Source organism: Narcine bancroftii, chromosome 1, assembly GCF_036971445.1.
Source record: "Narcine bancroftii isolate sNarBan1 chromosome 1, sNarBan1.hap1, whole genome shotgun sequence".
Taxonomy (NCBI): Eukaryota; Metazoa; Chordata; class Chondrichthyes; order Torpediniformes; family Narcinidae; genus Narcine; species Narcine bancroftii.
In genome coordinates, this window is record NC_091469.1 from 163,602,744 (window position 1) to 163,627,146 (window position 24,403).

The 24,403-nt window shown below is 47.6% G+C and overlaps 1 protein-coding gene across 2 annotated transcripts; it reads left to right on the top strand.

The window, feature by feature from the left end:
• Positions 1 to 4,055: 4,055 nt before the first annotated feature.
• capslb (calcyphosine-like b) lies at positions 4,056 to 24,403 on the top strand. Of its 2 annotated transcripts, none has more exons than XM_069904713.1 (6): positions 4,056 to 4,076; positions 7,985 to 8,187; positions 10,163 to 10,340; positions 12,978 to 13,187; positions 19,006 to 19,121; positions 23,933 to 24,403. In XM_069904713.1, the coding sequence occupies exons 2-5, from the start codon at positions 8,051 to 8,053 to the stop codon at positions 19,105 to 19,107; spliced, it is 627 nt and encodes a 208-aa protein (XP_069760814.1). In that variant the 5' UTR covers positions 4,056 to 4,076; positions 7,985 to 8,050; the 3' UTR covers positions 19,108 to 19,121; positions 23,933 to 24,403. The 2 variants fall into 2 exon arrangements, with proteins under 2 accessions (XP_069760814.1, XP_069760749.1); XM_069904648.1 differs by lacking the exon at positions 23,933 to 24,403 and adding an exon at positions 22,407 to 22,787.

The following is a 24,403-nucleotide window of genomic DNA, read 5'->3' on the forward strand; positions in this document are numbered from 1 at the left end:
TGAATGGAGAGAGGGGGGGATGGAGAGAGGGGAATGGAGAGGGGGGATGGAGAGAGGGCGGGATGGAGAGAAGGGGGAATGGAGAGAGGGGGGATGGAGAGAGGGGGGATGGAGAGAGGGGGGAATGGCGTGGGGGAATGGGGAGTGGGGGGAATGGAGAGAGGGGGAATGGAGAGGGGGGGATGGAGAGAGAGGGGGAATGTAGAGAGGGGGGAGGAAAGGAGAGTGGGGGAGGGAGAGGGGAGTGAGGAGAGAGGGGGAATGGAGAGAGGGGGAATGGAGAGGGGGGGATGGAGAGAGAGGGGGGTATGGAGAGAGGGGGAATGGAGAGGGGGGGATGGAGAGAGAGGGGGAATGGAGAGAGGGGGAATGGAGAGAGGGGGGGATGGAGATAGGGGGGGATGGAGAGAGGGGGGATGGAGAGAGGGGGGGATGGAGAGAGGGGGGATGGAGAGAGGGGGGAATGGAGAGGGGGGATGGAGAGAGGGGGAATGGAGAGAGGGGGAATGGAGAGAGGGGGAATGGAGAGAGGGGGAATGGAGAGAGGGGGGAATGGAGAGAGGGGGAATGGAGAGAGGGAGAATGGAGAGAGGGGGGAATGGAGAGAGGGGGGAATGGAGAGAGGGGGGAATGGAGAGAGGGGGGAATGGAGAGGGGGGGGAATGGAGAGAGGGGGGAATGGTGAGAGGGTGAATGGAGAGAGGGGGGAAGGAGTTTTATAACAATTACAGCACAGAAACCAGCCAACTTGGCCCTTCTTGTCCATGTCAAACACTTTCTCCCACCGAACCCCACTGACCTACACTCGCCCCGTGACCCTCCATTCCTTCCCGCCCATATACAAATCCAACTTCTCCCTAAATACTAATATCGAGCCTGTCTCCACCACTTCGTCCGGAAGCTCGTTCCACACCCCCACCACTCTCTGAGTAAAGAAGTCCCCTCTCATGTTTCCTCTAAACTTTTGTCCCCTAACTCTCATCTCATGTCCTCTTGTTTGTATCTCCCCCTTTCTTAAAGGAAAAAGCCTCTCCATGTCATCTATTTATATCCCTAATAATTTTAAATACCTCAATCAAATCCCGTCTCAACCTTCTACGTTTCAATGAATAAAGATCTCAATTATTTAACCTTTCCCTATAACTTAGACCCTGTAACCCTGGCAACATCCTAGTAAATCTTGTCTATGCTCTCTGCACTTTCTCCGATAGCAGAGAGGAGGAGGGGAGGAGAGGAGAGTGATAGGTTGGGATTGAGATGGGAGGAAGTCATGAGATTGAGCTGGTGAAGGAGAGAGGAGGTAAGTGAGAGAAGGAGGTATGAAGAACCAGGGCTTGGTGATGGTGGGGAGGGGAGATGAAGGGGGATGAAGCATCAGGAGGGAATTAGGTGAGGAGGTAGGTTGTTAGAGTCAGGAGGGATGAGGGGAAGTGGTTGGAGAGGAGGAGAGGTTGTGAGGGCAGAGGGGAGGTTGTGAGGGCAGAGGGAATAGGGGAAGTGGTGGGCAGGTGGGAAGGGAGGGGAGGTGGAAGGGGTGACATAAAAGGTGTTGGAAGGATTGGGAGGATGAAGGGAGGAACTGTGGGGAAGTGAGTGGTACACCAGCCCCATTTGGCGACTTGAAAGGTGCATCCTTCGCCCATGACCCAGTAAAAGTCCCCGGGTCCCAGGAGGGCTACCTGGGTGCTGCAATTTGAAAGCACCCACTTTGGTCTGGCCACACAACAGTGTCAACATAAACCTTGCTGCAAGGAGATGAGTGCTGATATCGTCAAAGGGCATTCAAAGGCAGCTTGTCTCAGACATTCCCAGCAACAGGAACTGTAGATGGTGAAAATTGGAAATAAGAAGACCAGGTCTTGTAATCTGGAGCCAAAAAATCAAAATGACGTAGGTTCTGTGGAGGCAGAGGGATGGTTTCCATTTCTGGTCAAGACCTGCATCAGGACTGACCCTTTCTCTGTCCTGATGCAGAGTCTCGACCCAAAATGTCGACTATCCTTTTGTCTCTATTAGATGCTGTTTGACCTGCTGAGTTCCTCCAGTAAAAAAGCAATGCTGGAGAAACTCAGCAGGTCAAATAGTGTTCTTTATGTAGAAGATAATGATGTAATGTTTCGGCCTTGAGCAAAATAGAGAGAGGAATGAGCAAAATGTAGGCAGGGGTCTCAGAATTCCTCCACCAGTTTGGATTTAAAAGCAGAAATGGCTGGAAATACTCAGCAGCAGGGATAAGCATCTCTCGGAGAAGAAAAAATTAGCATTTCTGGTCAAGGACCCTTCATTTGAACTGGGAAGGAGACATTTATAGGAAGGACATATGAGGAGTCTGGGCAGATGAGATTTAACATAGAGAAATGTACAGTTGTACACTTCGGCAGTGGAAACAAACAGGCAGAATACTATTTGGATGGGGTGAAAATTCAGGCCTCGGAGGTGCAAAGGGACCTGGGTGTCCTCGTGCAAGGAAACCTAAAAGTTAATGACCAGGTGGGATTGGTCGTGAAGAAAGCGAATGCTGTGTTGGCCTTCACTTCAAGAGGAATAATGTACAAGAGTAGAGAGGTGTTGATGAGGCTCCGTGGGGCCCTGGGGAGGCCTCATTTGGAGAACTGTGTGCAGTTTTGGGCCCCCTGTCTTAGAAAGGATGTGATGTTGTTGGAGAGGGTGCAGAGGAGATTTACTAGGATGATTCCTGGAATGCAAGAAGAGCGTTTGGCAGCTCTTGGGTTGTATTCATTGGAGTACAGGAGAAGGAGAGGAGATCTCGTAGAGGCATTTCGTATTTTGAAAGGTTTAGAAAGGGTGGATGCGGGTAAGATGTTTCCCTTGGTGGGTGAATCGAGGACAAGGGGGTCATAGTCTGAAAATTAGAGGTTATCCATATAAAACAGAGATTAGGAAGAATTTCTTTAGCCAGAGGGTCGTGGATCTGTGGAACTCGCTGCCGCATACAGCAGTGGATGCCAGATCACTGGGAGTATTTAAACAAGAAATAGACAAGTATCTCATGAGTGAGGGGATCAAGGGCTATGGGGAAAAGGCTGGAAATTGGAACTAGTGTAGAGTAGCATAGTGTAGATTTACGGAACAGACTTGATGGGCCGAGTGGCCTGGTTCTGTTCCTTTGTCTTGTGAAGCTATAGAGAGAGAGTGAAGAGATTTACCAGGATGTTGCCTGGATTGGAGATCATCTCTATGAGGCAAGTTTAACAGAACTAAGGCTTTTCACTTTGGAGCAAAGAAGGACTACAAGATCATGAGAGATATAGAAAGACTGGACAGTTAGCGCCTTTCCCCTGGTGAATACCAGAGGACATCTGTACAAAGTGAGAGGAGGAAAGTTTTGGGGAGATGTTTTTTTTTTACACAGAGAGTTATGGATGCCTGGAACGCATTGACGGGGTGGTGGAGGAGGCTGGAACAATGGGGATACTTCTTAGACAGGCACATGGACGAAGGAAAAATAGAGGGATGTGGGTGTGAGATGGGGAAGGTTGACATAAGTCAGCACAATATTGTGGGCCGAATGGCCTGGACTGTGCTGTATTATTCAATGTTCTAAAAAAAGTAGCTTGTAAAGCTGCAGGGAGGGTGAGAGAAGGGATGTCTCTGAAACATCAGCTAAAACTGGGACACTCAGTTCAGACGAAGGGTCTTTAACCTGCAATTCTAGCTCTGTGCCTTTCCCCACAGATGCAGCTTGGTCCTGCTGAGTGTGTCCAGCTTTTCCTGTTTTTGCTGCTGAGGTGTCCACGGTTTACAGTGGCCTGAAGTCTACCATAGCTAGAATCTTCCAAGATACTGAAAGTTTCTCCACCATGAAGAACCAGGCCCACTGATTTGGGAACAACCGAGAAATTGAAGATCTAGTGCAAGATCTTCCTGGATTGGAAACACCAGCACCTCAGGCTTGAAGGCAGAGGTCCTGCAGAAAACCCATGACCTCAAGAATGAGGCGGGGGGAAGGGGTGGGATGAAGAAAGGCATGATAAGAACTTGCTGGTGGAATGTTGGCCTTCGTTACTTGAAGGATTAAGTTTAGAATCAAGGAGGTTCTACTGCAGCAGGACAAGGTACTGATGAGGTCACATCTGGAGTGCTGCATGCAGTTCTGGTCTCCTTACTTGAGGAAGGATGTTCTGGCTTTAGAAGCAGTGGAGAGGAGGTTCACCAGGTTGATTCCAGAGATGGGTGGGGGGGGGGGGGGGGGGTTGGACTATGAGGAGGAACTACTTTTCCCAGAGAGTGGTGAGGAATTAAGGGTTATAGGGGAAAGGCAGGTCGGTGGAGATGAGCCTATCATCAGATCAGCCATGATCATGTTGAATGGCGGAGCAGGCTCGACAGGCCGGATGGCCAACTCCTGCTCCTTTTTCTTGTGTTCTTTTGTAACCATGGCTGTCAAGATCCCTGTATCACTTAAGTACTCAGAACAGAGGACAATACATCAAGGACAAAGAGGGTGTCAGTGATCGCTTGCTGGAGGAACACATCCAAGACCTTCTCAGCCACAACTCTCTTTGATATGAGTGTGCTTGGTCTATTTCACCATAGCTAAATTAGACCAGCTTTATCGCCTGATCAACAAGAAGGCTATGGGGACAAAAAAGCAGATGCTCAGGAGCAAATGGTTTCTCCACTGAAGTTCTTAAAACTTAGCAGTGGAGAGCCTCAATCACAAATCCACAACCTCATTGTTCACCTCTGGGGGCAGGAGGACTTTGCAGGTATCTGTAATCAGAACCCTCTTTAGGAAAGGAGTCAAATCCAACTAGTTCCTATAGAGTGGCTTCCCTGCTGCCTCTCCAAGGGAAAGTCTTGGGCAGTCTCCCCAAATGACCAAAGAATTGCTCTCTGAGTAAGTCAATACCATCCCCCTCTGGAGGCCATGCAGAGGCTCAGTGGATATGGCCACAGAACAGACTTAGGAGAAAGGCAGGAGCAGCACTCCATGGCCTTTTCTACCTCCTTCACTGCTCCCCTCCTTCCTCCATCACCCCCTCCCCTCTGCTCCATGCTCACCTCAGTCATAAGGCACTTGAATTCAGCCAAACCTCCCTGAAAAAGCACCCTGAAGTTTTGAGAATCCCTGGCCCACAACGGTTCAGAGTGAAGCCGGACATTTGGAATGCACATGACCTCTGAGTCCATGCATTTGGTGGACCCAGGGATGGAAGGATGCATCCTTGGCTTTCACCTCGTGGCAGAGACCATGGGTTCCACGTTGACCTCATCTGTCACCCCAACCCAGAGAATCCGAGAGGATGCGTCATTCCCAAAGGACAGTCTAAGAATGCTGAAGGGAAAGGGAAAGTTGGTGAGGAGGAACTGTCACTGGGTGAGAACATCGAGGGCACCACCATTACATTACCAGGCCTGGATGGCATGATGGCAAAGGCTGAGTTTACAACTTCCTGCATTGGCACCTCCACACCAGTGATGCAATCAGTCAGAATGCTCTCCAGGGTACACCTGTAGAAATTTGCAAGCGTCTTTGGAGACCAACCAAATCTCCTCAAACTCCTCACGTATCTAGTCGCTGCCGAGCCTTCTTCACGATTGCATCAACATGATGGTCCCAGGGTCATCTACATTACATTGACTATACTGTGCCCAACAACATTACAGTGCCCAACAACAAATTGCTGGAGGGATGCAGTAGGTCAGCAGCATGGGGAGAAAGTGTTTCAGATCGGGACCCTTTATCGGGTGTGTTTCTCCATCAGTCTATCACATCCTTAACTGTTTGTGGATGATCTAGAGGCTCAGAAGCAAAAGGTGGAGATTGCAAATACATTTTGGGAGCACTGGACTGGTGAGGGAAAGTGGCCATTGGAGGTGACTCCCTGTTCCAGGTGGATGGAGAATTGAGCTCTGGGCTTGCTGTTTCAGTGGTCTTGGTCAGTTATGCCTAAGGCTGTTGAGAAGAGAAAGGGGGATTTAAGGAAAGGAGGAGATGGGTTGAGGGAGACTGCCAGTAAGAGGTATCTCATATCCATAGGGGGTCAGTGTTTTCAACCGACTCATGGGATCCAGTGAAAGAATTGTTGGTAATTGTGAAATGAGTGTTTCTCGGAGCTAGGTGGAGATGAGGCAATATGCAGTGGCAGGATTGGGATATTTTGAATGGATTGGAAAGATGAGGAAATGGAATGGAAGCAGTCTGGACAGTTGTGTAGTGTCAGGTAACACGGTTAATGATGCACTCTCCCTCTCCGCATCCCACATTCCAGGGCGACGTGTCTGCAGCGCCAACTCCATCCCAAGACTCAGCATTTCTGATTGGATTTTATATAACCATATAACCACTTACAGCACAGAACAGGCCAGTTCGGCCCTACTAGTCCATGCCGTAACTAATCCCCACCCTCCTAGTCCCACTGACCAGCACCCGGTCCATACCCCTCCAGTCCCCTCCTCTCCATGTAACTATCCAGTCTTTCCTTAAATGTAACCAATGATCCCGCCTCGACCACGTCTGTCGGAAGTTCATTCCACATCCCCACCACCCTCTGCGTAAAGAAATTTCCCCTCATGTTCCCCCTATAATTTTCCCCCTTCAATCTTAAACCATGTCCTCTAGTTTGAATCTTCCCCCTTTCTTAATTGAAAAAGCCTATCCACATTTACTCTGTCTGTCCCTTTTAAAATCTTAAACACCTCTATCAAGTCCCCCCTCAATCTTCTATGCTCCAGAGAAAAAAGCCCAAGTCTGCACAACCTTTCCCTGTAACTCAGACCCTGAAATCCTGTCACATTCTCGTGAACCTTCCCTGCACTCTCTCTATTTTGTTTATATCTTTCCTATAATTTGGTGACCAAAAGTGTACACAGTACTCCAAATTTGGCCTCACCAATGCCTTGTACAATTTCATCATAACCTCCCTACTCTTGAATTCAATACTCCGATTGATGAAGGCCAACATTCCAAATGCCTTCTTCACCACACCATCTACCTGAGTATCAGCCTTGAGGGTACTATTTACCACAACTCCTAAATCCCTTTGTTGCTCTGCACTCCTCAATAGCCTACCATTTAATGCATATGACCTACTTAGATTTGCCTTTCCAAACTGCAACACCTCACACTTACCTGTATTAAATTCCATCAGCCATTTCTCAGCCCACATCTCCAACCTTCCTAAATCACCTTTTAATCTACAGTAATCTACCTCACTGTCCACAACACCACCAATCTTTGTGTCATCCGCAAACTTGCTTATCCAATTCTCCACCCCTACATCCAGATCGTTAATATATATAACAAATAATAGTGGACCCAGGACCGATCCCTGTGGAACTCCACTAGTCACCGGCCTCCAGTTGGACAAACAATTTTCTACCACTACTCTCTGACACCTCCCATCCAACCATTGCTGAATCCATTTCACTACCTCCTTATTTATACCTAATTCCTCCACCTTTTTTCCTAACCTCCTGTGGGGAACTTTGTCAAAAGCTTTACTAAAGTTTAAATAGACAACATCCACAGCTTTCCCTTCATCAACCTTTTTTGTAACCCCCTCGAAGAACTCAATCAGGTTTGTCAAGCATGATCTACCCCTGACAAAACCATGCTGATTACTCCCTAGCAATCCCTGTACCTCAAAAATTTGTAAATAGCATCCCTCAGAACACTTTCCATCAACTTGCCCACCACAGACGTTAGACTTACAGGCCTATAATTCCCAGGTTTGCATTTGGACCCTTTCTTAAACAGCAGAACCACATGCACCACTCTCCAATCCTTTGGCACTACCCCCATGGCCAGTGACATCCTAAATATCTCTGTTAATGGCCCCACTAACTGTCCACTAGCCTCCCTGAGTGTCCTAGGGAATATTTTGTCCGGTCCGGGAGATTTATCCACCTTTATCTTTTTCAACACAGCCATCACTACCTCCTCGGTTATCCTTATATGCTTCATGACCTCCCCACTATTTTTTATTTACCTCAACTGGTTCAATGTTTTTTTCCCTAGTGAATACCGAGGCAAAGAAATCATTCTTGTGTGTTCAGGTGGTCTGGACAGAATCAACTGCAGGAGATGGCAGGAACAGCAAGGCATGACCGTGAAATGGCGACGAATGCCAAGAAGTTGTTGCAGCAGTGCTCAGACCCAATCGAGAAGCTGCGTCTGCAGTGCCTGTCCCGGGGCTCTGCCGGCATCAAAGGGCTTGGCAGGTAAAGGTGACCGCCTGCTCGCAGCCCTAAGGAAACGTATAGCACCTTACCTAACAAGCCTGTAAGCCTGACTACAGAGACACAAGCTGTTGATGTTATTTGGCATCTTGGGGGTGGGGAAGAAGATGTTCTTGACAGTATTTCATGGAAGGGTTTACTTCCAGTCCTTGGGGAGCTAGGAAGCAGTGGCCCTCCCAGTGATTGTGTCCCACCTATTGGCACCAGGTTAGCCTGTGCAAGCTTGTCAGGCTGGTGTGTAACACTGCAGGATCTATAAACAAGATTGTTATAATGACAGTTCCATTGTTTTGGTTTCCTTAATTCCAAGCTGCTCAGCACCAGGCACTTTTCGTACCTGCTTCTAGCTGCATTTATCTGCACAAATGTCTTTATCGATGTAAATGCCCACCTTCCTCCCTGCATTTCTTCAACAGGGTGTATTCCTGCAAAGAAACAGGCCTCTTCAGTTCTTCTATCTGTGCCAAACTATTATTCTACTTTGTTCAGTCCACAACCCACCATACCTCTTGCATCCATGTACCTGTCCAAATTCTTCTTAAATGTTAGAAGTGAGCCCACATTCACTACTTCAGCTGGCAGCTCCCCCACCACTCTCGGTGTGAAGAAGTTTGCCCTCATGTTCCCATTAAACTTTTCTACTTTCACTCCTAACCCATGTGCTCTGATTTGTATCTCACCTAAGATCAGTGGAAACAAGCCTGATTGCATTTACTCAGTCTATACCCATCATAATAACCAACCTGTCTCTCTGAAGGTGAAAGACCAGCTGTGCAGGGAACTGTTGACAGCTGAGAAGGAGGGGCGTGAAGTGGAAGATGACAGTCGGTGGGTTTGAAAACCTGAGGATGTTTGGAACAAACTAACAAGAGGCATCACTGGTCTGAGATCCAAGGATTTAAAGACTCTTTTATTTTTCACCAGAAGACATAGGAGCCCTGGTTAATCAAGAACCTTTGTCTTTAAATGCACCCAATGACCTGACCTCTACCACTGTCTGTGGCAACAAATTCAACAGATTCATCACCCTCTGGCTGAAGAAATTCCTCCGCATCTCTGTTCTCAGTGGACGCCCTTCAATCTGAAGTTTTACCCTCTTATCCCAGACTCTCCCACCATGGGAAACAACCTTTCTACATCAACTCTGTCCATGCCTTTCAACATTTGAAATGTTCCAATGAGCCAGGGCATCAAAGGTTATGCTCATTACATGCCGGTGCAGACTCGATGGGGCAAATGGCTTATTTCTACTCCTATGTCTCGTGACCTTAAACTGGTACAGGGTATCTGGGGCAAAAACAATCTGCAGGAGGAACTTGTGAAAACCTTTTCTTACAGCAAGCTGTGACCAGCATATCATTCCCTTGAGAGACCGATGGATGATGTTGATATCTGTTGATTTCAAAGGAGTACTGGAAACAGGCTGTTAAAATTTTTGGGATCCTTGGGAGATACAAACCCTGCCTGAGTTTGGGCTGGCCATCAACCTCCCACTTACACCAACCCTAAATTCATCCCATTTGCTTTTCTTCTCCCTACATTCCCATTAATTCCCCGTAGATTCTACCACCCTCCCCCACACTCGAGTGCAATTAACAGTGGCCAATTCACCTACCAACACCCAAGTCTTTGGGATGTGGGAGGTAGGGCAGCGTGGTTAGTGTAGCAGTTAGTTCAACGCTGTTATAGCACCAGTAACCAGGGTTCGAATCCTGCAATGTCTGTTAGGAGTTTCTTTGTTCTCCCCGTGTCTCATGGATTTCCTCTGGGTGCTCCAGTTTCCTCCCACCATTCAAAATGTACCAGGGATTCGGTGTAATAAGATGCCATAGGCTCGTGGGCCAAAATCCCCTGTTACTGTGCTGTGTCCAAATAAATAAAATTAAAAGCAGGAGGGGTAAAGGTTCTATAAGAGGACTAATCATCCCCTCCATGTGTCTCTGCCTGTGTAATGCAGGGTGTTCCGCATCATGGATGATGACAAAAACCGGACTCTCGACTTCAAGGAATTTGCGAAGGGTCTGAACGATTACGGTGTCCTGATGGAGAAGGAGGACGTGGAAGCTGCCTTCAAACGCTTTGATAAGGATGCAAGCGGAACAATTGACTACGATGAGTTCCTAACAACGTTACGGGTGAGTGTCAGTCAAGTACAATGCTTCTGATTCTAGCAGGGAGCAGACCACCATCAAAGTCGATTGTTGTCCATGGCCCAGACAAAACTCTTACCCTCTTGAATTGGCTAAAAACTGATTTCTTTGTTGCCACGGTTGAGACCACCCATTCAACTTTGCTTTTCTGCCCTAGATCCACTAGGCCAGATTACCCCAGCTGCATCATTCTCCAATTTCTCTCCCATTCTTTTGTTGCCTTTGAGACCAACCTGCTCCTCCCTCAACATTAGTGCTTCCAATGTGTCCCCCTTTTTCCTCAACTTGAGTTCCTTCTTTCAGAGCTGACAGGAAGAAACTCTGTCTGTTCCATTTCCCACACTACTGCTCTATCCCTAATCTTCCCTGCAGAACAAGGCCAGAGTTTCCCTCGCTCACTGAATCCATGCACCAACCTCCACGTTCATCGACACAGCAAAGAACAGCGCCTTTGTCCCAACTCATCCATGAGTGAAAATATTGTCCTTTAGTTTCCTTTTCCCTCACCCTATGCCCTCTAGTTCAATGGATCATCAGGCCTCCCCACGAAATATTCCTTCTCCCTGCTTCAATCCTCCATCTCCAACACCCACTCCTCAATGCACCTTCCCATATAACTGCAGGAGGTGCAGAACTCTCCTTTATTACCCAGGACCCAAATATTCCTACTAATCAAAGCATGAAGTCTTCCAATCCAGTGCATCTCATCCAGTGAGGAATCTTGAATCTTGTTGGAATTCTCTCAGGAAGTAATGAGCAGGACAGACAAAGGGGAGTCAGTGGATGTTGTTTACTTGGATTTTGACAAGTGCCGCACATTTGAATTTAAAATTAAAAAATTTAGGCATATAGGTCCTTTCGGCCACGAGGCCTGTGCTGCCCCCAATTAATCTACAAGCCTCGATATGTTTCAAATGGTGGGAAGAAACCGGAACCCCCAGGGAAAACCCATGCAGACACGGGGAGAACTTATAAACTCCTTATAGACAGTGTGGGATTCGAAACCCCGGTCTCAATCACTGCCGCTGTAACAGCGCTATGCATGGTATTACAGTAAAGGTATTGGCATGAGTCGAAGACTGGCTGACTGGCAGAGAATGGGAATAATGGAGGCCTTTTCTGGCTGGCTGCCGGTAATTAGTGGTGTTCCACAGCGGTCAGTGCTGGGTCCGCTACTTTTCATGTTGTAGGTAAATGATTTAGACGACGGTATTTATGGCTTTGTGACCAAGTTTGCAGATGATCCGAAGATAGGTGGAGGGCTGGGCAGAGTTGAGGAAGTTGCGAGTCGTCACAGGGAAGTGGATAGGTTGGGAACTCGGGCAAAGAAATGGCAGATGGAATACAGCAAAGGAAAGTGTGTGGCCATCCACTTGGTGGAAGAAATGAAGCCGTAATTTATTTTCTAAATGGGGAGAAAATTCAGACAGCAGAGGTCCAAAGGGGCCTAGTGCAGGATTCCCGTAAGGTTAACTTGAAGGCTGAGTCAGTTCAAAGGAAGGAAAGTGCAATGTTAGCATTTATTTCAAGAAAGCTAGAATATAAAGGCAAAGGTGAGGCTTCACAAGGTGTTGGTCAGGCCACATTGGAGCAGTTTTGGGCCCCGTACCTAAGGAAAGCTGTGCTGGCGTTGGAGAGGGTCCAGAGGAGGTTTATGAGAATTACCCTGGGGATGAGAAGATGAACATACGAGGAGCATTTGATGGCTCTGGCTCTGTACTCGCTGAGTACAGGATGAGGGGGGATGTCATCAAAACATTCTGAATATTGAAAGGGCTGGATAGAGTGGACATTGAGAAGATGTTTCCAGTGGTGGCAGAGTCTGGAACCAGAGGGCACAGCCTCAGAATAAAAGGACGTCCCTTTTGAACTGAGATGAAGAGAGTTTACTTCAGAGGGAGGGTGGTGAATCTATGGAATTGTTACCGCAGACACCGGTGGAGGCTAGGCCGCTGGGTAGATTTAAAGCAGAGGTTGATCAGTAAGGATGTCAAAAAGCAGAACAGGGCTGAAAGGCAGCCGTGATTTGAATGGCTCAATGGGTCAATAGCCTAATATTTCTCTTATCACTTATGGTCTTGCTTACGATGTGCAATCGTTGGAACTGGAGGTGTGCTGGGATGCTGTTGGATTGGAAGTCAAGAGAAATAGAGGAAGTCTTCTTGCACGAATTTGAAAAGTAGCTTGGAAGTTTTAAAACTGAGACACTGCTTAAAGTCAGTGATTGAACACGGGAGGGTACGGTGAATGGGAAGCTATGAGTTCTAGATAAGCTCATGTTCACCGAGCTGAAGAGGTAAACATATGGGGAAGGATGAAAGCAGCAGGTAAGTTGAGGCAGGGCGGTGATGGATGTGTCATGGGTGGAAGGATACACTTGTGCTGGAATGGATGTGGGAGATGTTGAGGTTTGGAAGTGTGATCAGGATCCACTTCCTGACATCAGAAAGGTACCGGGATAGTACTGTGTTAGTGAGTATGGTGTCACCTTCTCTCCCCCCACTGCCCCCTTCCTCCCTCTACCCTTGCCCCATCCTCCATCCACTTCCCACTTCTCTGCCCCTTCTACGCTTAACCTCCATTCCCCCTCCCTTTCTCCCCCCTCCACACTCTCTCCTTCAGCCTCCCATGTCCAATGCGAGAAAAGAGATCATTGCCCAGGCCTTCCGCAAGCTGGACAAGACAGGAGACGGTGTAATCACGATTGAGGATCTGCGTGGAGTGTACAATGCCAAGCACCACCCCAAATATCAGAACGGGGAGTTGACGGAGGAGCAGGTGTTCCGAACGTTTCTAGACAACTTTGACTCCCCCTACGACAAGGATGGAATTGTAAGTGAGGGAAGGAATTGACTTGTCTGTAACCCAGGTAGAGTGGTTCCAGTTCCACTCTCGTTGTCTGTGGCTACAGACCATTTAACCACTGATAGGTTGGTAAATTATGTCTGATCTCAAGCACTGTCAAACTGAGACCACCTGATATTCCACCTGGGCCCCCTCCAACCAGATGGTATTAACATTGATTTCTCTGTTAGTGTCCCCCCCCCCCCCATCTCTCCCTATGTCTCCTCTCCTCTAGCTCTCTCTCGTCTCATTTCTCCCAGCTCTATATTCAGAGCCAAACTACCCTCCCCCCATCAATTCTCACCTTTCCTGTCTCCTGTCCTATGTATATCCAGTTAACACCTTTAATCTGTTGGTCTGTGCTCCTCCCTCTGCCCTTTCTTCCCCCTTCCTCCAGCCTTTTAATTCAGGTGCCTGCCTGCTTTTTACTCATACCTTGAAGGGCTCAAACCTAAAATGTTGGTTATTTCTTAAAATTTATATATACAGTTACAGGCCTGTTTGGCCCTTGAGCACATGCCACAATTACACCCAATTAACCTACAACCATAGAACACTACTGTACAGAAAACAGGCTATCTGGCCCTTCTAGTCTGTGCCGAATTATCACATTATTATCCAGATCATCAATATAGACGACAAACAGCAATGGTCCCAGCATTGATCCCTGAAGCGCACCACTAGTCACAGGCCTCTAGTCTGAGAAGCAACCATCCACTACTACTCTCTGTCTTCTCCCATAGATCTAATTGTGAATCCAATTTACAACCTCTCTGTGGATACCTACTGTCTGAACCTTCTGAACTAACCTGTCAAAGGCTTTACAAAAGTCTATGTAGACAACATCCATAGCCTTTCCTTCTTCTACCTTCTTGGTAACCTCCTCGAAAAACTCTACGAGGTCCGTTAAACACGACCTACCACGCACAAAGCCATGCTGACTATCCTTAATCAGCCCTTGACTGTCCAAATATTTATATATCTGATCTCTCAGAATACCTTCCAATAATGTACCTACTACTGGCATCAGGCTTACCAGCCTGTAATTCCCTGGTTTACTTTTGGAGCCTTCTTTAAACTATGGAATTACATGAGCTACCCTCCAATCCTCTGCAATTTTTACACGTCTCCCTCAAGGTCCGAGGGAATATCATATCTGGCCTGGGGGATTTATCTACCTTTATTCGCTGTAAGGCAGCAAGCACCTCCTCCTCTTTAATCTCTTTGTTCCTTGCCACTACTGCTTCCTTCCTATACACATGCCAGTTTCTTGATTAAAAATAAAGGTTCCATATTGAAATGTAATACCACATTTTGAATGTAGCATACATGAAATTCTTTAACTTTTGTCTACCACAAGGCAGACAGAGTCGCCACTTTGTCCAGTGCCCCTCACAGAAACTTACAGCACCTGGTGTTCCCAGGTGGCCTCCTCTCCAAGTACTGACCGGGCCTGAGCCTGCTAAGCTTCTGAGATCAGACAATCCCAGGCGCAGGTGGAGATGTGGGGCTCTGCCAAGTTGGCTGCTGTTAAATGCAGTCAGCAGTTAATATTTACACTAATATGAGATAACAAAGCCAAGGTGAAAACACAAAGCTGGAGAAACTTAGCAGGTCAAACTGTGTTCTTTATATAGCAAAGATAAAAATACATAACGGGCTTGAGGTGTGATCAAAATGTCGGCAGGTTCCCATTTGGGCCCCTACCCTACACCCCCCTTCCCATTTTGTTCATTTTTTTGATGGTGAAGGGATGGGAAAGAGGAATTCTTGGAGGAGAGATTCAAGGACATGGGAAGGAGAGGGAACATGAACAGGATGGGCTCGGGTTTGGGAAAAGTGTGTTGGGAGGGGAGGAGAGAGAAGGGAAGGTTAAACGTAAAAGGAAATCTTGCCTGCAGTCCATGGGCATTGGGTGATTGCAAGGCCCTCCTTGGTGATGATGGTGCCTGGACGTCATCTCTGGCTGTGCTCCTTCAGATGAGACACTAGAGGAACCCTTGCTGAGGGTGCATTGGCCCCTTTACCAACAGAGAGGAACGTAATCGGAGGATTCTTCTAGCATCTTCATCTGAACAAGCAGAGCGAAGGAGAAGGGAAGGAGCTCTGATAATAAAGGGCTCGAGTTCACGACCAGGAGTGAAACATGGAAGTCTGCAGACACTATGTAGTAAAAATATACAGCAAATGCTAGAACTCAGCCAGTCTCACAGCATCCATAGAAGGTAAATATATATTACTGATGTTTCAGGCCAGAGTCCTTCCTCAACGACCAGGAGGACCAGAGGTGAAAAATAATGAGGGAAAAATAGTGTTCTCACTAACTCTGGTAGAGGAGGTGACTCTGGCCATCAGATCTCCATCAATCCCAGTGCTATTTGGCCCGAACAATGAAACGTACTCTGTCTCACACTTGCCCACCATCCCTCTTTCATCCCTTTGCTACCTGCACTGAGGGTTAGCTTGCTGCAGCTCATTATGGGAGAAGGCTGGAGTAACCATAGGTCATCTATCTGATCTCATGGAGATCAGATCTTACATAGGCCTGGGTGATCCAGATGACAAATTCTCAGCTCCATTTAGATTCAGAGTTGAATCTTGTGTGATGAGACAGGGTTTCAAGGTAATATCGTAATAAATGGTCAAGGAATAAAGGGGAGCCAGTGGAAAGGTGTCACAGTGATCTGTGCTGGGCCACTGTGTTCAGGGAGATTAAATGGGAAGGTGAAGATCAAGTGGACCTATCAGTGTGGTCACATCCAAGGGGCCTTGACCTAATCTGGCACGATTAGCACAATGACCAGGGTTTGAAACTGCGTTCAAATCCCATGCTGTCTGTAAGGAGTTTGAACGTTCTCCCTTTGTCTGTGTGCATTTACTCTGGGGGCTCTGGTTTTCTCCCACCCTTCAAATGAATGGGGTGAGGGGGTTGTAGGTTAATGGAGTGGCATGGCTCGTGAGCTGTTACCGTGCTGAATGTCAAAAAATGATAAACATCTGACTCCTGGGAGACAGCATATTCTGATTCTAGTCCAATCAACCAGCCCCTTCCATCTGCCACTACTCCTTCTCCCTCCACCCCCCCCATCCCATCGTAACTAGGTATCTGGCCAGGGTTTGGCACAGAGCTCTGGCTCTAAGATTAGATGGGGATGTGTGTAGCAAGTTGGGTTTTGGGGGGGGGGGGGGGTGGATGTTAGAGTGGGTTTGGGGAGTGAGGTTGGGTGTGGGGAGATGTGAACAGATTTGGATTTGGGGCAGTGGGGATGGGGCTAGGTCTGAGGGGAATGTGAGGAGGTGGGGTTGGGTCTGAGGGATAGATTATGGGAAGGACAGTGGGCAATGAGATTGAGATGGGGCTAGGGCTGAGGGGAATGTGAGGAGGTAGATTATGGGAAGGGCAGTGGGCAATGAGATTGAGATGGGGCTAGGGCTGAGGGGAATGTGAGGAGGTAGATTATGGGAAGGGCAGTGGGCAATGAGATTGAGATGGGGCTAGGGCTGAGGGGAATGTGAGGAGGTAGATTATGGGAAGGGCAATGGGCAATGAGATTGAGATGGGGCTAGGGCTGAGGGGAATGTGAGGAGGTAGATTATGGGAAGGGCAGTGGGCAATGAGAATGAGATGGGGCTAGGGCTGAGGGGAATGTGAGGAGGTAGATTATGGGAAGGGCAGTGGGCAATGAGATTGAGATGGGGCTAGGGCTGAGGGGAATGTGAGGAGGTAGATTATGGGAAGGGCAGTGGGCAATGAGATTGAGATGGGGCTAGGGCTGAGGGGAATGTGAGGAGGTAGATTATGGGAAGGGCAGTGGGCAATGAGATTGAGATGGGGCTAGGGCTGAGGGGAATGTGAGGAGGTAGATTATGGGAAGGGCAGTGGGCAATGAGAATGAGATGGGGCTAGGGCTGAGGGGAATGTGAGGAGGTAGATTATGGGAAGGGCAGTGGGCAATGAGATTGAGATGGGGCTAGGGCTGAGGGGAATGTGAGGAGGTAGATTATGGGAAGGGCAGTGGGCAATGAGAATGAGATGGGGCTAGGGCTGAGGGGAATGTGAGGAGGTAGATTATGGGAAGGGCAGTGGGCAATGAGATTGAGATGGGGCTAGGGCTGAGGGGAATGTGAGGAGGTAGATTATGGGAAGGGCAGTGGGCAATGAGATTGAGATGGGGCTAGGGCTGAGGGGAATGTGAGGAGGTAGATTATGGGAAGGGCAGTGGGCAATGAGATTGAGATGGGGCTAGGGCTGAGGGGAATGTGAGGAGGTAGATTATGGGAAGGGCAGTGGGCAATGAGATTGAGATGGGGCTAGGGCTGAGGGGAATATGAGGAGGTAGATTATGGGAAGGGCAGTGGGCAATGAGAATGAGATGGGGCTAGGGCTGAGGGGAATGTGAGGAGGTAGATTATGGGAAGGGCAGTGGGCAATGAGATTGAGATGGGGCTAGGGCTGAGGGGAATGTGAGGAGGTAGATTATGGGAAGGGCAGTGGGCAATGAGATTGAGATGGGGCTAGAGCTGAGGGGAATGTGAGGAGGTAGATTATGGGAAGGGCAGTGGGCAATGAGATTGAGATGGGGCTAGGGCTGAGGGGAATGTGAGGAGGTAAATTATGGGAAGGGCAGTGGGCAATGAGATTGAGATGGGGCTAGGGCTGGGGGGAATGTGAGGAGGTAGATTATGGGAAGGGCAGTGGGCAATGAGATTGAGATGGGGCTAGGGCTGAGGGGAATGTGAGGAGGTAGATTATGGGAAGGGAAGTGGGCAATGAGAATGAGATGGGGCTAGGGCTGAGGGGAATGTGAGGAGGTAGATTATGGGAAGGGCAGTGGGCAATGAGATTGAGATGGGGCTAGGGCTGAGGGGAATGTGAGGAGGTAGATTATGGGAAGGGCAGTGGGCAATGAGATTGAGATGGGGCTAGGGCTGAGGGGAATGTGAGGAGGTAGATTATGGGAAGGGCAGTGGGCAATGAGATTGAGATGGGGCTAGGGCTGAGGGGAATGTGAGGAGGTAGATTATGGGAAGGGCAGTGGGCAATGAGAATGAGATGGGGCTAGGGCTGAGGGGAATGTGAGGAGGTAGATTATGGGAAGGGCAGTGGGCAATGAGATTGAGATGGGGCTAGGGCTGAGGGGAATGTGAGGAGGTAGATTATGGGAAGGGCAGTGGGCAATGAGATTGAGATGGGGCTAGGGCTGAGGGGAATGTGAGGAGGTAGATTATGGGAAGGGCAGTGGGCAATGAGATTGAGATGGGGCTAGGGCTGAGGGGAATGTGAGGAGGTAGATTATGGGAAGGGCAGTGGGCAATGAGAATGAGATGGGGCTAGGGCTGAGGGGAATGTGAGGAGGTAGATTATGGGAAGGGCAGTGGGCAATGAGATTGAGATGGGGCTAGGGCTGAGGGGAATGTGAGGAGGTAGATTATGGGAAGGGCAGTGGGCAATGAGATTGAGATGGGGCTAGGGCTGAGGGGAATGTGAGGAGGTAGATTATGGGAAGGGCAGTGGGCAATGAGATTGAGATGGGGCTCGGGCTGAGGGGAATGTGAGGAGGTAGATTATGGGAAGGGCAGTGGGCAATGAGATTGAGATGGGGCTAGGGCTGAGGGGAATGTGAGGGGGTAGATTATGGGAAGGGCAGTGGGCAATGAGAATGAGATGGGGCTAGGGCTGAGGGGAATGTGAGGAGGTAGATTATGGGAAGGGCAGTGGGCAATGAGAATGAGATGGGGCTAGGTCTGGCTCTCTGCGGTGTTTTGATATGGTTGCTGCATCAACCCCTGTTTGATGTGAGTGCAGGTGACGATGGAGGAATTTCTAAATTACTATGCGGGAGTCAGTGCGTCCATCGACACGGATGTCTACTTCATCATCGTCATGAGGAATGCCTGGAAACTTTGACAGACACCCTGGGGGTAAAGGGTTTTTGTTTTCTCTTTCTCTCTTTGACTCATGAATCAGGCTAGACCAATCACCAACTCTGCACGCTGGTGAGAACAACCTGGCCCCAAATATCCACAGCTCCTTGAGCCCCCAATACTTCACAATGAATGAATAAACCCATCCGATAATCTCTGTGCCCCACTGCACTAAAGGTGTGGGGGGAAAGCGTCAGGTTATTTCACCACGAAAGGGCTCCTGGCTCCTGCTGCTGTCATTGCCCTCATTACATCCTGTACATGTTTCTTTGTCAATCTCCTGAAATTCTTTTCTCTTTCCACCTAGAAATCTGATTCAAAGCTCAAAAATCCCTTTCACCACAAATGGTTAATAAATTAACACATTACATTCAGGCATTAATGAAAAGTAATGATCATCCCTCCAAACTGTAGGCGTTACCCTTTGAAAAGAACAAGTTCATTACTTTATCAGTGAGGCCAATCACTTAAAATCAATGGGAAACATTCCCCAGTAACAGACTGACTGGCCAGAGCAGAAAATTAATATTTACCCGTAAATGTGCGTCTATAATGTGACCTCCCCCCTCCCATTTTTGAGGAGGAAAAGGGAGAAAAGTGTTACCCCCGTGTATTATACAACCCCCCCCCCCCACCTTTTTATTGGCTCAAAACCATAAAGGGAGTGCCACGTTGACAGGTTGATTCACAAGGTGGCCGCCACTGCCGCACTGCATTGTGGGAGAAGTGATGTTGTACTGAAGGAAATTACAAAGATATCATGGTAAACATAATCAATTTATTGTTCAAAATATACACGTAAATAAAAATGAACACATTATTTATTTTAAAAGCCTTTAAAATCAGACTCCTCGTCATCAGATGCTCAAATAGCGCTTCCCATTCTTCTCTGTGGATCTTCTCATCTGTGTCCCAGCCTGTGGTGCCTTTTATTTCATCTTCAGATTCCTGTTCCTAGTCTGAAGTAGTGGTGGTACTTGCATTGTTCCCTAAAACATCATCTTCAGTCCCATCCATTTTGTGGCTGACTCCTGTCTTTATTCCTATCAAACTCATGCTCTGTCCTTAACTTAACCACAAATTCGTTAATCTACCCCCTATCTCAATCTCATTGCCCACTGGCCCTTCCCATAATCTATCCCTCAGACCCAACCCCACTACCCTCAAAATTCCTCCAGACTCAACCCCAATCGAGACCCAACCTAATCTAACCTCTCATCTAAGTCACTGGGAAGCTTCTGTGAAATCTTGGTTCTCTGTCGTGTGGCCAGGGAGTGCCTCTTCATAAACCTCTGACATCAACCATTTGACACTTTGAATGTGCCACTCACTCCATATTTGCAATCGTTCTGCAGTGTCCTAGCTTGAAGCTGGATATGGAAACAGGTGACAAAGTAGCCATCCTTTCTCTGGCTTTCTACCCATCAACCAGTGCCTTCTCCAGATCTGGATACAGAGCCTGCTTTCCCCTATGAGCACGTTTGGTCGTGGGCAACTCGGCTCTCTCTGATTTCTACTTCCTCCAAAGCCTGACGTTACTCTCAGCAACGCCAAATTCTCTGGAGGCTGCACAATTGTTATTGCTTTCTGCGTACTTGATCACTTTCAGCTTAAATGATGCATTATAGGCACCGCGTTTTCCCTTCGTTCCAGGAGAATACATCATGGACAGAAATTAGAGCAACAGCAAAACACACGCATCTAGAATAACTGTTATTTTCCAGTTTTCTTTGGCTTGGCTTCGTGGATGAAGATTTATGGAGGGGTAATGTCCACGTCAGCTGCAGGCTCGCTTGTGGCTGACAAGTCCGATGCGGGACAGGCAGACACGGTTGCAGCGGTTGCAAGGGAAAATTGGTTGGTTGGGGTTGGGTGTTGGGTTTTTCCTCTTTTGTTGGTGAGGTGGGCTCTGTGGTCTTCTTCAAAGGAGGTTGCTGCCCACCGAACTGTGAGGCGCCAAGATGCACGGTTGGAGGCAATATCAGCCCACTGGTGGTGGTCAATGTGGGAGGCACCAAGAGATTTCTTGAGGCAGTCCTTGTACCTCTTTTGTCATTACCTCTCTTTATCATGTACGTCAAAGGTTAAGGGATTTGTTACGAGTTTCTACTTATGTAGTTAATCGTAGATAACTCCATATGTAGAAAGGAACATAGGAAGTAGGAACAGGAGGAGGCCAAAAATGGCCCATCGAGCCTGCTCCACCATTCAATATGATCATGGCTGATCTAATTTATGACCTAACTCCACCTACCTGCCTTCTCCCCATTTCCCCTAATTCCTCTATCATGTAAAAATTTATCTAACCGAATTTTAAATATGTTTAATGAGGCAGCCTCAACCACTTCCCTGGTTAGAGAATTCCAAACATTCACTACTCTCTGGGAAAAACTATTTTTCCTCGTCTCTGTCCTAAATCTACTCCCCCGAATCTTGAGACTGTGTCCTCTGGTTTTAGTTTCCCCGGCCAGCTCAAAAAACCTTCCTACATCTATCCTATCCATCCCTTCATAATCCTATATGTTTCTATAAGATCTCCTCTCATTCTTCGGAACTCGAGCGAATACAATCCTAGACGATTTAATCTTTCATCATAAGTCAACCCCTTCAACCCAGGGATCAACCTAGTAAACCTCCTCTGGACCGTCTCCAAAGCCAGTATATCCTTCCTCAAATATGGAGACCAGAACTGGACACAGTACTCCAGGTGCGGTCTCACCAGTACCTTGTACAGTTGCAACATGACCTCCCTACTCCTGAATTCAATTCCTCTCGCGATGAAGGCCAACATTCCATTTGCCTTCTTAATAACCTGCTGCACCTGCAACCTAACTCTTTGCGATTCATGCACAAGCCCTCCCAAGTCCCTCTGCACAACCGCATGCTGTAGTTTTTCACCCTTTAAATCATATTCAGCTCTTTTATTGTTCTTGCTAAAACATTGTACTCCATAATAAATGGTGTTTTTTAAACAAATCTTGGTTTCATGTGACCACGTACCATCAAGGTAAACAAAACCACGTGGTAAATCAGTCAATGTAAACAGATGCTGATAAACCTGGCAGAAAAAATTGTTAAAATAATAACCTCATGTATAAGATGACACCCCCCCCCCCCCCCACCCCTACTTTGAGCTCAAATTTTGGTACATTTTTCACGCATATTTACGGTAACTGTGGACTGTTTGGTACATTTTTCACATCCCCTCAGCAACTTAATGATGTTTTCTCACCTTTCCCAGTTCTGACGAAGGATCCACCAGCATTGTTCCTCTCTCCACAGATGCTGTCTGACCTTCAGAGAATTTCCAGCATTTTGATTGCCAACAACTGCAGCTTTTTTTCTTTTCCGTTATTTAAAATATACCTTGCAACTGACAGTCTTCAGAATAACCCTTGGCTTGGAGAATGCTGGTGGACTATTGGATATTAGATGCTACCGCACTATTATTGCAACACCCTGTTACAGTGCCAGTGACCTGGGTTTGAATCTGCTGCTGTCTGTCCATTCTCCTCGTGTCTGCATTGGTTTCCTCCCATCCTTCAAAACGTACAGAGTTGAAGGTTGATTTGGGGCTAATTGGACGGCATGGATTTAAATGGCCAGGATCAGCTTCTACCGTTCTGTGAATAAATTGAAATTAAATCTTGCTATTTTCCCAAATATGAGCTTTGTGATATGTTTCACTTCCTACCTTCACTGGCTGGAATAAAAAGGCTCAATATCTATTTATATATTTGTACTGATTTAGTACAGTGCAGCCGTTACTTGGACAACTGCCTTTATGTTACAGTTGATAACTCCATGAACCTTTCATTTCTTTTACCCAGCCTCTCTTTCTCACACCCCTTCAGAGATCTCTTTTGTCCATGGAGTCCCCAGAAATTGAACAGAAGCAGGAGTCGGCCATCCAGCCCGTCGAGCCTGCTCTGCCATTCAATGACTGATCTGATGATGGGCTCATCTCCACCGACCTCCCTTTTCCCCAGATCCCTTCATTCCCCTATTGTGTAAAAATCTATCCAACTTTGTCTGAAATATATTTATTGAGGTTGCCTCCACTGCTTCAATGGGCAGCAAACTCCACAGATTCACCGCCCTCTGGGAAAAGCAGTTCCTCCTCATCTCCATCCTAAATCTACTCCACTGAATCTTGAGGCGATGTCCCCTAGTTCTGGACTCCCCCACCAAGGGAAACAACTTACCCATCTTTATATTCATTCCTTTCATAATTTTATGTTTCTATAAGATCCCCTCTCATCTTTAAATTCTAGAGAGTACAGTCTCAGACATCTCAATCTCTCCTCATAGGCTAACTCCTTCATCCCAATTCAACCCAATGCACCATCTCCAAAGCCAGTCCATCCTTCCTCCAGTAAGGAGACCAGAACTGTGTGCAGTTCTCCAGATGTGGCCTCACTGGTACCTCGTATAGTTGCAGCAGAACCCCCCTGCTCCTAAACTCAATCCTTCCACCAATAAAGGCCAAGGTTCCACTTGCCTTTTTGATAACCTGCTGCACAGCAGCAGGCTGCAATCGCTTGCCATTTCAATATTCTGATCTTCCATTTTTCCTTCCAAAGGGGATTTACCAACATCGTACTCCATCTGCCAGACCCTGGACCACTCACTTAACCTTTCTAGATCTCTCTGCAGACTCCGTACCCTCTGCACAATTTGCTTTTCCACTCAAATTAGTGTCATCAGCAAATTTAGATACACGACCCTCTGCCCCTCTTCCAGGTTGTTAATATATATTGTGAACTAATCCCTTTTCATTCTCTCTATATTCCCATCAACTCCCCCAGCTTCCACCACCCACCTGTACACTGGATGACAGCTTTTACCAACAACATGCACATCTCTGGACATGGCAGGAAAGCGGAGCACCCAGGGGAAAACCTGCACAGTCACAGGGAGAACCTGCAAACTCCACACAGACAGCAGAGGTCAGGATCAAGGTGGGATGACTGGTGGCACAACCTGCTGCAACTCTGATGTCACTGGATGGTCACCGCACTCTGCACTTCTTCCTGGGCTGTGTTTTCCACGAACTTGTGTTCACTCCTGTCCATCAGCTGACGTGTTGGAGTTTTGCCATCCACTGGTGTCCCCATCGTGCACCACAGCATAGTTCACCCTGGAGGTGATGCCTGCTGAACCAGCCTCCATCACATTTACTGACGTCCTGATCCAGGATTACCTCAAAGTCCATACTTAGGGGTTAAAATTACTAAATGATTTAAAGATATTTATATAAACTCAATTTTTCTCCTCTA